This window comes from Eschscholzia californica, unplaced genomic scaffold (genome assembly GCF_041429995.1).
Source record: "Eschscholzia californica isolate CP2 unplaced genomic scaffold, dmEscCali1.0.p SCAF_6, whole genome shotgun sequence".
Classification (NCBI taxonomy): Eukaryota; Viridiplantae; Streptophyta; class Magnoliopsida; order Ranunculales; family Papaveraceae; genus Eschscholzia; species Eschscholzia californica.
Genome location: NW_028238483.1, coordinates 42,700,766 through 42,718,694, shown reverse-complemented (window position 1 = coordinate 42,718,694; position 17,929 = coordinate 42,700,766). Strand labels below are relative to the sequence as shown.

Sequence of the window (17,929 nt, the reverse complement as noted above, 5' to 3'; positions counted from 1 at the left end):
AGAAGACCAAAATTGGCTTAGGGTCCGTTTGATAGATAGAAACATCACTTTGGATGAATGTTTAGCTGTTTGATTCAACTAAAACGTTAGAAAATCAATTTTTTCGTAGAAAAAAAATCTGGTAAAAGAGGTCCAAAATTTTACCACATATTACATGATAAAATGGTTTGCCCACCCTCTCCCTATTCCATCGCGTGACTCACTCTCTCTCTCTTTCTCAGTATGTCTTACTCTCACGATCTCTCTTACAACCTCATCTCATCTCTGTAAATCTAACTTGATTTATTATTGAAATCAAGAATAACCTAACTCTTATTTGATTTTCTCTGCAACAGTTTAATTTATTTAAATATTCACATGATTGATTCTAATATTTTATGAACCCTAGTTTCTTGGCAACACTTCAAGTGATTTAAGTACTATAAGAATACTTTCGGAAAGAACAAGAAGAAATGTTATTTGGAAAACGAAATAAGGGAATAAGCTCGTTTGGATGTGCGTATGGAGGTGGCTACGACGGTAGGTGTCGAGGTGGCTATGTAAATGATGATTTACCCCCGTATTAACAAAATAGTTTCTTTGTAGTTTTCATAAAATGTCGTACTAGCTCAATTTGTAGTTTTAGTAAAATATTATATTAGTTTTAATTTGTACTCAAGTATTGTACAATTAGTTTCTAATAAATTAATTATATTATTATTTACTAAAAATGAGTTAAAAATAAAATTTGATGCGATAAATAGTGATTTGGTGAAATTTTAGAGTCCTGTATTTCGAACCAAAAATCCGAAAACACCATAAAAATTTGGTATAGTTTTGTTTATGGACTTCTTTTATGCGAACCCTTGGAGATGCTCTGTTAACCACAGTTGTTAAGAGATAGAGAGGAGAGAGATAGAAAGATGGAATGATGATGACTTCCTACTAGGCAGACCTACATGGAGAGACAGAACAGGTAGGGGAGAACTTGAGGAGAAATTTTCCTATTTTTTGTTAAAAAGGCCAAGTACACGCGTTAAAATTTTAATTAAAACTTAATAATTCAAAGCAAATTCAAATTTTGACACATGCAGAAAAATCAACACAACCTAAGAGTGAGACAGATACAATTACAATTACATTTTTTTGGACCAAAATATTTTACATTCTATGCTAAAGAAATCGTTTTCTACTTTGATGTAACTTATAAAGAAAGTGAAAACATTTCATAATATTTTTTTTTACATTTCATGATATCACCATGGCTTAAGATTCAAGCTAGGTTTATTTTTTTTTGTTGAACTTTTAAGATAGTTTATGGTTGCTCATCAAAAAAAAAAAAGATAGTTTATGGTTCAAACATAAAAGAAAATATGTTTTTAGTTTCCAAGAAAACCCATACAGTCCGGAGTTACAAAATTCTTAACTTTACTAATTTTACAAGTCTTATCAACTCATTAGGCGATAGCTACGCTAAATCACATGTTGATCTCCATCGAGCTCAAGCAAGGCTATATGTGGAGCGAGTGAGTATATCGACAACTTATATTTTCTAATGCAATTTTCATTACTTTTGAAACAACATAGTATACTGCATAAGGTTTTGTAGATACATCTATCTTTTGGCAATATAAATTAAGTTCATTCCAACTTCTCAGTCTCACTTGCTCAATGTATCTTACAAGTATATAACCTAATCTTTCCACATAAAGTTGTTCTAATGACATTGTAGATATGAAGATTGCTAAGTAATAAAAAATTACAAAGAAAAACAACTTTTATAAATAAAATGTCATGAAATAAACAAGTGAAAACAAACTGAGTCATTTTTCATGAATGGTTTAATTAGTGTTTTAAAGCCATGCAATATTAACCTTTCATCTCTAAAGTATCATACATGAATTTTACCGATGCTCATAACACTTCCAAAGCCAGTCTTACCAAGAGAGAAAGGTTCAGCTGCATCATGACCTCTTAAAAACCAATCCTAGACTTGCCACAAAAGAAAGAAACAACCCAAATCAAGCTAAGCTAGTTTCAAGTGAAAATTAGTGTGCATATAGACACATTTCATAACCAAAATATGATATCTAATTATTACAATAAGCTTGAGCTGATCTGAAACCAATTTAACTTGTGTAATACAACATCTCACCCACAATAAATCGCGTATGGATATCAACTGAAGCAATAGATTATGATGCTATTTTCACAAACAAAAGGTTGTCAATTTATCAACATCCGGGTCAGCGAAGAAGACGGTTCTGAAACTTCCCGAAAGGAATCATTAAGGCATTAAAGAGTTAAATTTTTCTAAGTTTAATTATTATAATGGGTATGGGTTTATATGGTAAGATTTTCTTGAATGGCAAAAAATGTACCGGTTATGTTACCTCCAACATCCGGAAAGGTTTCACACCCGGGAATAGGCCTAACTTTGCCCTTTCGATCAACCTCAACCGGGTACTTCATGAGATGTGCTCTCATCTCTGTTACGTCCTCAGCTGCGAACTGTTTCCAATTGTATTCCCCCATTGATCTAACTCTTCTCACGCATTCTAAGCTCTCTGGTTGTGTAAAGCAATCCTCGAGAACTCCAATATGCTCTGCCCATAATGACATCCTATAACCGTAAATCTGAACAGATAACATGAAGTGGAATCAGATAATAAGGTTAGCAAAATATATCAATTTCAAGAACTATTTTCTGAGTTGCTGTCGAACTACTGCGAGTCATAAGCTCTGCCCATGATGACCATGTATTAGTGCTTGACTTTTTTTAGATTAAGAGCTCAGTATTTGTAAGCCGGTTTGGTTCTTAATGATTTAGTCTAATTCAAAACAAAACATTTAGGGTTCAAAGTAGTTCCAAGTTCAGTTCAGCTCTCCTAGTAAACTGGTTATCTCTTGAGATTTCAAGGTTATGTTTAGCGTTCAATCAAAGCTTACTTGTCCATGAGGACTAGATCGTTGTTTCGCCCATGTATGCTGAGGCTGGTAGGCCCCCATTGCTATCTCAGTATCTCTTGTGCCCTCCATAGATCGTTGATTGATGTTTGCAGACCCAATTATAAGATACTCATCATCCACTATCATTCCTTTTGAATGAACATATATCATGAAGCGTCGACTCTTTCGCGCTAGTGCCTACAGTGGCCAAGATGCAAATTGATTCAAATTATGGACAACCAACTTTAAGAGATAAAGAAAACGAGAAACATTTTGTATAGGTGGATTTGAGAAATACTTGAGGAGTGTTTGCTGCAGTAGGACTTCCACCAAATGAAGCCTCACTACCATCCAAAGCCTCGCGATTGCCTAAGCAGAAGAAGTTCAAATAGTCCTGTGGATGGGCCACATTCTCAAGTCCAACCTCTTCCAGGGCCTTGTAAATTGTTTCATACATCATTTGCATTGTCTTATGCTGAAAAATCAACATTCGTCGTGTTAATAATTGCACACCAAGGGTTTGAGACTTAGAGTTATTATCAACTTTGAGTAATCAGTAGTTGTTGGAGCGTACCTGCCAAAAGAGAATCCTTTGTGTAGCAGCACCTGTTGGAACACCCTCGGGCCACATCGGGATAACTATATACGCAGCAAATCTTTCATTCTCTCTGATTTTATTTGCAATCTTAAGAGCAATTTCCATTGGTATTAAATTGTTTGCACCTGAAATATAGAAATTCTTAAAGTTTGGTTTGCGTGAAAAGAAACTGAAATCTTAGAAGGGTCTGAATATCACAAAAAGTGAGATAGAGACAGTCATATCAACATCATAATCTAAGCGATATATATAGGCATACCTAGTTCTTTGTACTGAGTCCAATTATAAGATGACCCAAGGAAATACTGATTCTCGATATAAATGAAATGTTGAGCAGCTCGGATGGCCTTTACATATGCTGTGTGAATGCTCATATCAATTAAAACATTCTTCCCACAAACCAAGTTCTGTTGCATAAAAGGTAACCGATGAGTTAAATTTAGTGACGAAATAAGCTTAAACCATGAAGAAGTATTACAATTTTATCTTCCTCACCTTGCTTGTAGCATCTTTTGGATCCTTTGGAAATCCTTTTACAGAATTTGAATCAATTGAACGAAAAATCTAGAAGTCAAAAGGAAAATATAAGTTCCTGTAAACCGATAGATAATTGCAAAAGTCATTCCAGAAGGGGAAGCTATTTACCTGAACATGCCAATTCTCTGGATCATCATCGGTTAAGCATGAAGCTTCGTTAATTCCAACAATCTCCGGCATTCTTTCTATCTTCAATAGCATATCATCACCAGATGATTTTTTTAGCTTTTTTAACCCATGTTTTTTTGAAGCCTTCATCCAACGCTCCTCAAAGTTGGTAAGAACATCATACGCTGCCGGGCCATCAATCTTAGAGTGCATATCGTGCCATGGTTCTCTTGGACAACCAGTAGTTGGACCCTGAAAAATTCAACAACAAAGAAAAGATAATCTAAGAACACAAATTTATATCTGCCTACCAACTTGCCTCAGTCCTCGTTAGTTGACCAAGTTGACATCCGAGATTCCGACTACCACACAATACTTAAATATAAGTAAGTTCTCAAGGTACAACTAATTCCCCATATTCAATTCAGAAAACTGACAAAAAGTGTATAAAACTTGAATCATAGAAGAACAATGATTGAAATATCACCGTGAAATTGGGTTGGTGATAGTCATCTTTATGCAGTGTTTCTAATGTTCTAAATATGGGATGTTTTGGATTATCATATCGCCCATCACATAAATCAAGTCCTCCCACAAAAGCTACAATTTTTCTCCTATTGTTGCCTGCATCAGCATCCACGATAACAGTCTTCTGATGATGTGTATAGATTGTTCCAACTTCCTGATAATAAAAAATTGAGAACAAGTTGGACATATTTTTGTTCAGTTTGGATAATAAAACAGAAGCTAATACAAAATTTTAGAAAAATACAAATAATCATTTATATATTACCTGCTGTTTAGCCCAGCTATGCCGTTTTCCAGCAGACCTAGGACAGAGCATCACTTGCACCGAAGAGTGCTTGAAGAAGCGACGAGTCTCTTCATCATGAGTTGCCATGAGTCCATCCTATACATCGACAAATATTATACTCCAGTTTAGAATCAACAAACTGCATAGAATCCAAGATGAATGGAAAAAGATATACAAAATAATGCTGCTTTTGTTACCGTATTATAACCCAAGATGCTCCTTGAAGTAGGATCATCCCATATAAGAAGCAGAACTCTCACTCCTTCCTGTGACTTAGACTTAATAAGATCTCCTAGAGTGTACTCAGGTCCATGACCAGCATCTCTGATCAATCTGACTTTATGATAAACTGACCATCCTGTTATATAGATTAAACGACGAGCCTTACTTATTGAATCCATAATGTCACGCCAACATTTCCCATGATCATAGTGCTTGTCGTTATCAAGCTTTAAGGAGGGAAGGAACCCATCGGGGACATGAGCATCTTGATAGAGGGTAACTTTTCCACCTTTTCTAAGTGGAAAATATGTACCAGGAACCCCAGTGTAATCTGGACCAGCTCCTACACCACTATGGAAAACTGTCAATTGTTGAATCGGGGTATACTGAATTGAAAGCCTCAACTGAGCCCCTGGTTTACAAGGTTTCCCACTGTTATTGAGAATATCAAATACTCCTTCGACTTTTGCTCCATAGTAGATTTGCTCTACTGGGATTAGAACATTCCCTATAACCTGTGAACCCAAAAAGTCATTATCTTTAACAACAAAGACTACTTCAGCACCATTATGTGCAACTGGAACACTAAAATGTTGCATCCAAATTGGGTTCTCGCTATTAGTCATCACAAACGTCCTACCAATTACAGCATTAGCTATCGAAATTGTGACATAAGGATCACTTGTTATCTTATCCACTTTTCCTCCCATTGGTAAACTTCCAATCATATCTGTTAACTTTTTATGAAACATGTCCATATTTGGAAGATTTCTCGCATCACAAACCCATATATCCAAATTCCCATGTAACAACAATACTTTTAAAGAACCTCGTTTAGATGGTGAAGCAGGGACCATCTGTAAAGGTCCAACAGGCACCATTTGCAGTTGATTATAGTGTGAACTATTATCAAATGAGGATGAAGATCCATAACCAGAATGAACTGGTGCACTTGAAGAATGATAAGAAGCATCACCACTACTCGGATACGAGTGATTAGGAGGAGGAGGATAAATATAGCTATCTCGATCATACCTTTTACTATGGCTGTGAAGAGAAGGAGCAGAAGTCAACACAGGCCGCATCGATGGCACTTGAGCAGGAGCAGGATGTTGATCAGACAAATGCAGATTACTTAAAGATTCATCCAGATGAGGATAACCAGCACCAGAATCTTTTTTCGGCGATACCCCATTATTAACAGAGGCTGAACTATCCTGCCTTTGATAAGCTGGGAAGCTATTAGCATGGACAGGAAGCGATGGATTATCATTACTAGAAGAAGGATAGTGAAAACTACCATGGTGTTGTAAGCTTGATTGATGAGAAAGTTGAGGAACAGGTGGTGGTGCACTTGGGGCTACTACACTAGGATTGGGATTTGGATTGAGATTAGGATTGGGATTGGGATTTGGATTAAGATTAGGATTAGGGTATGGATATGGTGGGTATGAGGGGTAAGGAGAATAGGGATATTGGAGATTAGGGTTTGGAGGTGCATAATAAGGAGGAGGAGGTACAGGGGGGTATGGCTGTTGATAATCAAGAGGTGGAGATGGATTAGGGTAAGCATGAGGAGGAGGAGGTTGATGATATGGGTAAGGGTAGTAATTAGGATATGGAAGATCAGGTCTAGGAGGATATGAAATTGGAGCATATGGATCTGAATTTGGTGGTGGTGGTGGTTGTTGACTTGGTGGTGGATATCTATAAGGATCTCCATAAGGAAATGAAGAAGGATTATGATTATCCATTAATCAAAATTAAAAAAATTTCTACTACAATTATACCTATAAAAGTTAGAATGAAGATTTTTTTTTTTTGAATTCTAATCAAATCAGATCAATCAATTAAGAACAGATCAACAATAACAGGTATCTGAATTGAATGTGAGATTGAAACTGAGGTATAGAAACAGAGAGAGAGAGGTGGTGAAGATGATGATGATCCTTGCCTGGTTTTGTTGCGTCTGTCTCGTTTCTTTCTCGGTAGTAACGAACCTCTATGATCTTCTCCTACGTTTCTTTTTTCCATTTTGCCGTGCTAGTAGTTGCTACTAGGAGAAAAACTACCTTCATTTTGATTTTTGGTCAGAATCCAAAAAGTATTAAAAAATGCTACTTGGTCCCATTTTCTTGGTCAAAAATGTTGTTTGCCCCGAAACAGGGCCGACCTCAGCCCGAAAGCTCATGTGACCGACACCCATTCATCCAAACATGTGGAGAGGAAAACCCTTGGACCATTGGGAGCCGGTCACATCAGCTTTCGGGCCGAGGTCAGTTCTCATTTTGAGGCCAAACGACGTTTCTCTTTTCTTATCGTAGATCAAACCAAAGGATGATGTGACATACGCATACTAGAAAATTAAGCATGTTCTGTTATTTCTGGCGAAATATTAGCAGACAAAAGGTTTGAGTCTGTAACACCCATGAAAAAATACGAAAAATGAAAAAGGACCTATCACTACACTCTATTGTTTAGGTGAGGAATATGACAAGTGATATTTTAATCTTAATTTTAAATTGTGAAAGCATTAAAATACCCCTTGTCTTAATTGTGGGGAGTGTACTGGGGAGTTCTTCCAAAAAAAAAGATATTCAAATGAACATTTTGATTTCCTGATTGATGGAACCTAATAACTGTTATGGACAAATTCCTATATGGTCCTCATATTAAGACATTTTACTTTTAGGCCCTATATTTTGGCAGAGAGAAATTTCGGCCCCCTAACTAATTCTGTTACTAATCAAGTCGATAATGTTGAAAGATGATATTAAGTAGTCCATATCAAATTGCTTGTATAAATTAGTCGTTTAGAGAGTCGGAGCTAATGATGGGTTGGTCTGGACTAGAACCTATGTTTATTCACCAGATAAAAAATTGAACAACCATATCTCTAACACTGGAAAGTATGTAGCCAAAGTTAAAACGCTTGCAAACTGAGAAAGGGATGTAAGGATTCAAATCGGCTTAACTATCATTATTAGTGTTGGCTTAAGAAATTTGCTAAGAGCGCTTTGGCAACCCCAACCTCTTATTTCATATTCTTCAAATAAAGGTCACAATGCCAAACTCTTCCGTTTGAATTTTTCATCAGATTAACACAATGTCATCATCTTGATTAATTCTTATAAGACAAACCTAATACGAATTAATTAAAGGATTATTTATCCTTTTAAGACAACTTCCACGATTTAGTTTTCGACGTGTTTACTTTTTATACCCTTCCATCAAAACCTTCATTTTTTTCTCTATTCAAATACTAAGATTTCTTCCTTCCTTTTAAGACAACTTCCACGATTTAGTTTTCGACGTGTTTACTTTTTATACCCTTCCATCAAAACCTTCATTTTTTTCTCTATTCAAATACTAAGATTTCTTCCTGATGGTGAAATATAATTAATAAGTAGTTTTCGTAACAAAAAATGAATGGATGCAATTCCACTTGTATAGAGGCCGCATAGTATGACGAACTTCGAATTCTTGGTCTCCGAACTTAAATTTTCTTGTTTCCCCTAAACATTTGGGGCTATTAAGAACTTTCTTATTCTTGGTAGAAATATGGAGATTCATATACAGAAGTTTTATTTAATTTTCACTTTAAAACAAGTACTCCAATACACATATGCATTAATTTGGATGCTAACATCTGACTTCGGAATAGAATGGAGCTAAGTACTGTTTTTTTCGAGCCAGATAAGTGAAAGTGAGTGTAACTCCTCGAATGATTGGCTCGCCATGTTTGATCAAACAATTTGCTCTAGCAGGTTTTTGAGGCTCAATATATCTGGGGTCGTACAATGTATTGTTATAAAACAGAGGACAACTAACTAGCAAGTTGTATTGAGGGCATTCACATTTATTTGTTATGTCAACTTCATACATGATATATCCATTTTCAGGTCTTTTTGGTACCCTTCCTTGATATATTGATATATCAGACGTTCTACAAAAGGCAGCCTCTGTACCTATACACATATAAGTAACTTTCGTTAATGAAAACCTAGACGATCATTATTAAGAGATGCACCTCTAATATTCTACCACAACCCAAACAACATATATGAATTATACTACGTTACCTGGATCCACGAATAAGATAAACACAAGGAAAGCAAAGAAAAGCCTAAACGTCATCGTCATGGTTGAGTTTTGTATGGTAGGGTTTTATTAGTTTTGATTTTGGGATGGTGAATGTAATGAAACCATGACAATGTTTATAAATATTGAAAGGTCCCATAGTTAGAGAATCTAATGAGAAATCTTTAGAGTAGATGAATAAAAAGTTGTCATATTGGAGAACAAGAGATATGTTTAGATTTAGTTTTACTGATGAAAACTCAACCTAGCTTAGTTTTCAATAACCCAGGACCTAGCCCCTCATTCTTCCATAATCAGAAAGATTCTTTTCGAGTTTGATTTTGTTTATTTGGAATCTGAGTTATCCTACTTATTTTTTTATTTTTACCTTTATTCTTTATTTCTATTTTCTTTCTCTCTTTTCTTTTTATTCCCTTCCATCATTCCTTTAGTCCCATATGTTTGATTTTGTAGTTGTAGAATCTTTGTTTATTTCCTCTATCCCTACCCCTGTACAACGTTTGAATCAATAGAGGACTTTTTCTTCCAATATGCCTACACGTGGAGCCTGTTTTGAAGTAGATTACTGTCCTTGTCAAAATTTTGAAGCAGATTTTACCGTCGCGTTTACAGAGGTTGGATATTTTGCGTTCACAATGTGATCAGAGATGCAGATAACTCAGAATTGTGAACTACAAAGAAGCTAGCTAAACCCACTAGTCTAAATATTATACAAGCGAACATGATTCTTTAAAAAAATGTTCACAAAGAAACAAGAATCATCATCCATAATAGTCATTGAAATTTATTTGAATGTTGATTCAAATTTGAAACTACAACAAATTTTAATAATACTCTGAAGTGTATACAACAATAGGACTTCTAACAGTATGAATATCACTCTTCCAAACAAGTGAACCAGATATTATTTCTTCATCTTTACCTACTTTCTTTGCTCTTACCACAACTGTGAAACTTTTCTTCTGAAACCTTTTAGTGAAGATCAAACTCATGGGCCTTACTGTAATCTCAACATTTTTAGGCCCATTAATTGTAGCATTATATATTGATCTAATTGGGCCCACATTTGTTACTCTTCTTCTGAAAATAGCAACTCCTGGCTTTGAATCAGTTGTTTTCATACTTAGTTGCATTGTTGGGTAATTTAGGGCATCAGTTCCTTTTGGAGGTGGTAATTGTGAGCAATTTACAGTTTTAGAACCAACTATGACTCTAATTGGGCCATTCTTATAACCTTCATTACATAAGAATTGGATATAGGTTAGTTGATCCATATCATAGATTAAACCAGGGTGAACAGCTTGTAGTGGATTTAGTTGACCTGCTCCATATGAGAATTCCGCGCCTGGGTTGACTTTTGAACTCATCGGTATCGCTGTTATAAAATAAAAATGATCTTGAAGTAGAAAGAAACATAAGAGTAGTGCTACATTAACTCTTTACTTGACTTCCTACTTGACCTTTATGCGGAGATGAGTATTTTCTCGTCTCGAAAGTATCTAAACAATGCAGATGACCCAAAGGGTCATGGCTCAAGTAGTGAATGCTTCGGTTTAGGAGAGAAATTTAGTTAGGCTCAATCACCGGCAAATAAAAATTAGCATAAAATCATTTCAGGGGGTGTTAAGATAAGATCGGAATGGCAAAATACAATGAATATTGATGTTAAACGTACCAGTTGTAATGATAGCAGATTTAATGGCAGCAGGAGACCACCCCGGATGGAATGACTTGACATAGGCAGCTATACCAGCTACGTGTGGGCAAGCCATAGACGTACCAGACATAATCGTGTATTTAGAGTGTTGTGTATCACCTTCTAAACCAGTAAGCGTTCTGAAAGGCGTATATGCAGCTAATATATCAATACCAGGTGCAGAAATATCGGGCTGTATAAAAATAGAACAATTTTAATGACAACGAAAACAAAGAACAATCAGTCGATAAAGAAAAGGCAACGGTTTTTAAAACCGATGTTGTAACTTTCTCTTTACTGTCATTGTAAATAACCGTTGTTGTTACTTACTTTCAATACGTGATGGGAACCCATACTCGGCCCACGAGATGAAAAGGATGCCACAACAGGAGCTAAAACACGAACCTCTTGAGTCCTATATATCACAGCCGAAGGCGATCTGCATAGATGAAAAAGACTATTATTATTATGGTTCTATCTATATATGAGAGCCAAAACAAGAAAGTTAAGAAGTTGGAACAGAAAATTTTACTTTGTGGAACGGATGTAATCTGTAACAATATCGGCAGCGGTGTAGTTGATCATGGTTCCAGGAGCCATGAAAATTTGGGCAGTATCAGGATTATATGAGCTTTTGACAAGGGTTCCAATTCCTCCAACTTTTTTAACAACAGAATCAACTCCCCATTGTTGTAATTCACATAGAACCAATTTCCCTTTCACCTTCTTTGGGTCCAGTGAGTCTTCCATACAATACATACTGAAATATTCACACAATTAAAACATTTTTTTTTGTTCTAAACTTCATTATTTTATTTTTTTATCTCATTAGAATCGTCTCACGTAAGAGACCCAAGTTCTGGCAGATTCTTCTCTGTAAATAGAACATAATACGTATGAGGGTATTTGGCATATCGTTGGATAAGCAACACGTACCTTTCTCCAAAGGGATCTCCAGAGGAATTGAAACCAGCATTGGCCCCGTTAATTAGAGGATACAATTTTTGCTTTGGTTCGAAGGAGTTAATTCCAATTCCCTATATGAAAGAAAAATATAATTTTGATTATTCTGTCAAAATGTTTTTTGAGTTTGCTACTTCAATGGGTTGATAGTCTTGGGGTGACACCATTAATAAGCTAACGGAGACTAAAATAGTTTATGTTTTGTCTCAAGGCCTAAATTGATCTGACTCAAGATCTGAATTGTCTCAAGGCCTAAATTGATCTGACTCAAGGTCTGAATTGACTCAAGGCCTGAATTGATCCGAGTGGTATTTTAGAATGTTTGTTTTATCTGACTCGTCTGATTGACTGATTTAGGCGTACTAACGGATTTTGGGTCCATTTGAATATTCAGGCGAATCAAATTCAACAATGTGAAAGAAAAAAAGCAAACACTATTGGAATCTAGTGGACGTATTGATCCAGACGAGTACCCTAATGAATCAGTTTACTTTTTTAGGTTGTTGTCACGTTAGAATCTCTCTTAAAAAAGTACTTGAACGTAAAACGGATTTATGTAATGACCATGTATGAAAAGAAAGACTTACAGATAGAAACTTGCCATTACCCAACATAACTTTACTGATAAACTGTCTGTTAATACCAGTGGCAGCTACTGTTAAAATCCATGGGGCATGATTAACAACAGAAGCCAAAGATGGTCCATCATTTCCACCTGAAGCAACTGTCAATATTCCTTTTTTCATTGCATGAAATGATCCAATTCCAATTGAGTCCTTTAAATAATTTTCAGATGAACCCCCAATAGATATAGATATTATATCTACTCCATCTTCAATTGCTGATTCAAAACCAGCTAATAAATCCATATCTGAACAACCTGAATTTGCCCAACATACTTTGTACATTGCTATTCTTGCTGATGGTACTGCTCCTCTTGCCGTTCCTTTTGCTAGTCCATTCAGACTCGCGCCTCTTACTACGTTTCCTGCTAATGTTGATGATGTATGAGATCCATGACCTTCGACATCGACCGGTGATAGTATGTCTGACGGATCCGGGAATCCGTCAAGTTTGAAGTATTTTGCTCCTATCAGCTTGCTTCACAAAACGAAATTGTAATTTAGGATGATATATATTTGCACTATTTTGAATGGAGAAGTTGCGGGTGAAATTGCGCGCCTATAAAATCCTAAAGTCAGTTGACTGTAGTCAAGGGCACTACAGCGCTTTTATAAGAAAACAATGGGGCGCCTTCAAAATTTCTGTTTTGCTATAATTCGGAGCTTCCTATCCTATTTAGTTTTAGTAATATGTCTTTTCAAAATGAGATCTACCCATATAGTAGCGGACAACCTTTTTTTCCTAAGAAACCGAATAGTCTGTCGGGGTGCAAAATCTTGGCTGTTGAGGGATGATGTATATAACTTTAAAAGATACTTTAAATTTCTTTTCAGAATTGCTTAACTTTCTTTTCCCCTTATAGTGACACTAAAAAGTTCTTTATAACGGCAAAAAGTTAAACGGAGTACTAAGATACAAGTAGAAATAACAGTTTCATGCCTTTAATTTTGATAAATGTAGATGGTGTAACCTTCTTTTTGTTTTTCTTTTGTTGAACTCTTTTATTTGTTATGCACATTTATACTTTCTTTTATTTTATTTTCTTTTCACAATAAGGGCATTTATAATTCTTTTTATGGGAAGGATTCCTAATTCAAATATTAGTGTTGCAATATACTTATCTAAATTGGTGAAGTATTTTCTTTTCAAATATGTCTATGTTAAGTAGGTTTACAAATGTTTTAGAATCATCAACTATATTTTGTAGTGACAAATGATGCTTATAATTAAGACAGACAACAATCAAATTTATAACAAGAGAGATAAGAGATATGGTATAAGAAAAATGATAGAGAACAAGAAAACCCAGACATACTCTAGACATACATCCTATGTGGCTTGCTGTGATTCGTGTTTTTGATGATTCTAATTCACTAGACAACTAATTACAGCAAGCCACATAGGACGTATGTCTGGGGTATGTCTGGATTTTCTTGTTCTCTATCATTTCTCATGGTATAACAAGAGAGATAAGAGATATAGTCGTAAGCGAGCTGGTCTCTTTATTGTCTCATTATGTATATATATTGAGCTAGCTCTAGATCGTATTTTTACACTTGATTCTAAATTCTAATCCTGATACACATGTATTGCCTCATTATACAAATGTACATCAACAAAAATCACCTATTCAAACTCTACTAGACTATTACATGATTTCAAACTTCATGATCCTATGAATTAGTCTAGGTTCATAAAGTGACCTAGCTTACCACAATTATAAAAAGAGAAAAAGAAAAGATAGTTGGTGAAATATGTATAAATAGCAACATTTCAAGCTAAAAGGACAACCTAGCATTTTTTTTTTGTAGTTTAGGCCAATTAACTGCAAGAAACCAAAGCTTTTAATCCAAGATTAGTTAAAGAGAATGAGAAAAACTTAAAACTTACTTGTTACACCCAGAGAAGTTAGTAAAAGGTCCACAAGATCCCTTCCATTTTGCAGGTGGTGGACCAAATCCCTTATCACTAAAGCTCTCTGATCCTGGTGTAATCCCTATAATCAAATCAAAGTACCCATTTTATCAATTCTTTATTCACATCTATTAATGAACATTAGCTTATTACATACAATAAAATTTGTCAAGTTTTGGAAGGAAGGGTAGATGAAATTCCATATATATACCTTCCTAAAATCCATAAATGCATATACACTGCGAAAATACTAGTTGGCCCGAAAATGAGCGTCAATCATAGCCCAAAAGTGGGCGTGGCTAGCTTCCATTGGTGCACACATGTGAAGAGGAAAACACTCGGACCAATGGACGCCTACCACCATAGATTTCAGGTTGTGGTCTGCCCCCATTTTTGAGCCAAATAGCATTTCTCGACCGCAGATAGAGATTGCCATGAGTTAAATGCAGGACTATATTCCAAGTTGTTTTTTTTCGTTGAAATGACTATATTCCAAGTTAGAAAAACATATTAATACAATTAGATGAACTATTCATCTTTTTTTTTTTTTTTTGTTGAAAGATGAAATATTAGTCTATGATAATGCATGTTAAAATAGCCTTTATATGCACAAACACACACCTGTGTCTAATAAACCCACAATAATTTTGCTCTCAACTTTCAAATTCCTCTTAATATTTTGAGTAAATCCCATAAAGTCCCATGTTTTCGTCGTGTGAAGTTTGTGGTATCGATTAGGGTAGACTGAAATCACACCGGATGAACCTACAAAAAAATTTAATCAGAAATTGTAAAATTCAAACATGGTATCAGCCAGTAAATTAGAGATGTAAATGTTACAACCCACCCAAAGTGTACTTGAAAAAACAACCCATTAAATGAAATTACATAATGATATCATGAAGATCATATATATTATATAATGTACTACTTACTTTCAAGTTTTTTAGCCTCTTGAGGAGATAGTTTTGCAGCAATTGCATTGAAGTGTTTTGTGTAGCTATGTACTATGGAGTCCTTAGCAGCACCAACACTATATATAATCATTCACACAATCCCTAATTACAACTCCATCAATTCATTCATTCTAGAGAGAGAGAGAAAGAGAGAAATATATATAGAGAGAGAGAGTACCACCTTCCACAGACATCAGAGAGAAGATTTACATGAAAATCAGCAATATTATCCTTAACAACAGGAGGATCGCCCATATATACAATATAGAAATCCTGAAAAATTAAGACCCATATTTATTATCAAGACACAATTAGTTTCTACTTATATGGTGGAGTAATTAATTAGAGAAAAATGTAATAATTAACCTTTTGTAGATCTCCATTTACAGGAAAAACACACATACTGATAATCAAAATGATCTTAATAAGAAGAACAAGTAAATAACAACAACATTTAAAAACTTGTATAGATTCAAATACTCTAGACATGTTAATTAATTATAGAATCAATCAATACTCTATTTCTCTCTCTATTACACACACACATACATATACACACTTTCTCTCTTTCTTCTCTCTCTCTCTCTGTAGATGTGCCCTTTGTAATAACTGGGTCAGGGGGTGAATCTAAATATAAACAGTTATATTTGTTAGAGAGATGAAAGACTTGTTTGAAGAAAAGAGTTTTGAATGGGAAATTTAGGGTGTGGTTTTGGTTGGTGCAAAAACATATAAGAAACCAAAGACTCGGGATCATCCCCCATCACTCTTACGCCATGTTTGTTTATTCACTAAATTCTCCCATCATTTAACTACACCCCTCAACAAGTTCATTAATTTTTAAATGCACCCCCCTACTTTGGGATTGTTTGCTTCACAATTTGAAATTTGCATAATTCAATTTTATGTTATTTTTCCTAATAATGGATTGGTTGTATCTGTATATGTACTGGTTGTGATAGTATTACATCTCTTGCCAGAGCAGTGCATAGTCTAGGATATTGGCCCCCATTCTCAAGCTTAGTAAGTGACGTGGTTTTTTTGGGTGGATTCGTAAAACTTTCACCGAGAACAAAACTCTGCATCTGTAAAGCTTGGGTCTAAGTGTTTAAGGTGGGGAGAATATAATGTATTGCGAAAGCTAGTGGTGTCATAGCGATAGAAGAACAAAATTCCAAGTGATTTTGAAATCGAGAATCACTAGTCGTGTCTCATGTGCGTGTGATCAAGTTTTAGCTGAACCAACCTGAAATTAACAAAGAAATGTAATCATATTCAGAGTTGAATTTCAGGGGGGGGGGGGGGGGGGGGGGGGGAATATACCTTCATGGCTTGATCAAACGAATTTCAACAATAAAAGATTATTGGAGTTAAATTCTATATATGAAATCATCAATTTTTAAATAATTGAACTCACTAGGTTGAACCAAACGACCCTTAGAAGTCAATTTAATGTTTGATTAATAGCCGTTGGATTAAAGTATTCTATTACTCATGCATGAAGACTTGGGATTTATTTCATCATAAAAACAGAGAAACTGATAGATTGGAAGTAAAGAAACCATATCCATACACTTCTCCTGTTCTCTCGTCTCAAGTCTTTCTATTAATTACTTCATAATATTCTAACTTTAAATTGACATAACTACCCTATTCATCTTAATTTTTACTCATCTCATCACCAAATTATTTTGTTTTTATAGCCAAGGGTACAAAAGATGGAACGAAATTTTAATTTTGTCTGAAATTTTGGTCAGTTTAAAAGTGAAAACGTTTCATAAGTAAACATTTTGGTTGTTAGTGTGAAAATCTTACAAATCTACATAAATGATAACAATATGGTGCAATTATGTATAATGAAGCATAAAAATGGTGTTTGTAACACATTAACAGAATCTATTAATTTGAGGGAGTATTAACAATTACACAGTTACGTCTAGAGGTAAATTGAACACCTTTTTTGCTATAACATTCAAAAGATAACATTTTTACCGATAATAGTTAATAGTCAATAAACTATATTAGTTTATTAAGGTATCGCCAATTACACAGTTATATCAGGAGTGTTACTCAGATAAAATCAATTTAACCAGTTAAGTCAGGGTAAATCGTTCAAATAGATTTCAAAACATTAAAAACATAACATATAAATCAAGAGATATCTCTGGGAAATGAAGATGATAAAGATGAAGGAAGAAATATGTTTCTTTTTTCTTTTTTTTTTTAGTACAAGCCAAACTTTCATTAATAAGTGATAACGATCACGAAGTTACATTGTACATAATTCTTATTTCTCTCCTCAACTTCATAAGAGTTACATAAGATAAGTACATAGTACTTTCAAATGTAAAGTACCTCATTAAGGGACAGAAATTGACATGACACAGACGCAAAAAGACCCTAAAGATCGACAAAAAAGATCCTGAAGATCGAGAATTAAAGACCCTAAAGGTCGAGAATGAAAAGAC

At 34.9% G+C, this 17,929-nt stretch overlaps 2 protein-coding genes across 2 annotated transcripts; both read right to left on the bottom strand.

Annotated features, from left to right (window-relative positions):
- Window positions 1–2,014: 2,014 nt before the first annotated feature.
- LOC147535213 (phospholipase D gamma 1-like) lies at window positions 2,015–7,412 on the bottom strand. The gene is made up of 10 exons (XM_086646812.1): window positions 5,183–7,412; window positions 4,965–5,081; window positions 4,659–4,853; window positions 4,172–4,423; window positions 4,022–4,090; window positions 3,786–3,933; window positions 3,503–3,651; window positions 3,227–3,403; window positions 2,929–3,126; window positions 2,015–2,616 (listed from the first exon to the last, which is right to left on the bottom strand). Exons 1-10 carry the CDS (start codon window positions 6,959–6,961, stop codon window positions 2,323–2,325), a joined length of 3,378 nt encoding a protein of 1,125 aa, XP_086502938.1. The 5' UTR covers window positions 6,962–7,412; the 3' UTR covers window positions 2,015–2,322.
- Window positions 7,413–10,015: 2,603 nt separating this feature from the next.
- On the bottom strand, window positions 10,016–16,813 carry LOC147535212 (subtilisin-like protease SBT4.14). Its single transcript, XM_086646592.1, has 12 exons — window positions 16,785–16,813; window positions 15,828–16,707; window positions 15,643–15,734; window positions 15,441–15,538; window positions 15,127–15,270; window positions 14,482–14,587; window positions 12,555–13,068; window positions 11,941–12,041; window positions 11,537–11,764; window positions 11,335–11,443; window positions 10,984–11,197; window positions 10,016–10,683 (listed from the first exon to the last, which is right to left on the bottom strand). The coding sequence occupies exons 2-12, from the start codon at window positions 15,948–15,950 to the stop codon at window positions 10,133–10,135; spliced, it is 2,280 nt and encodes a 759-aa protein (XP_086502718.1). The 5' UTR covers window positions 15,951–16,707; window positions 16,785–16,813; the 3' UTR covers window positions 10,016–10,132.
- Window positions 16,814–17,929: the final 1,116 nt, after the last annotated feature.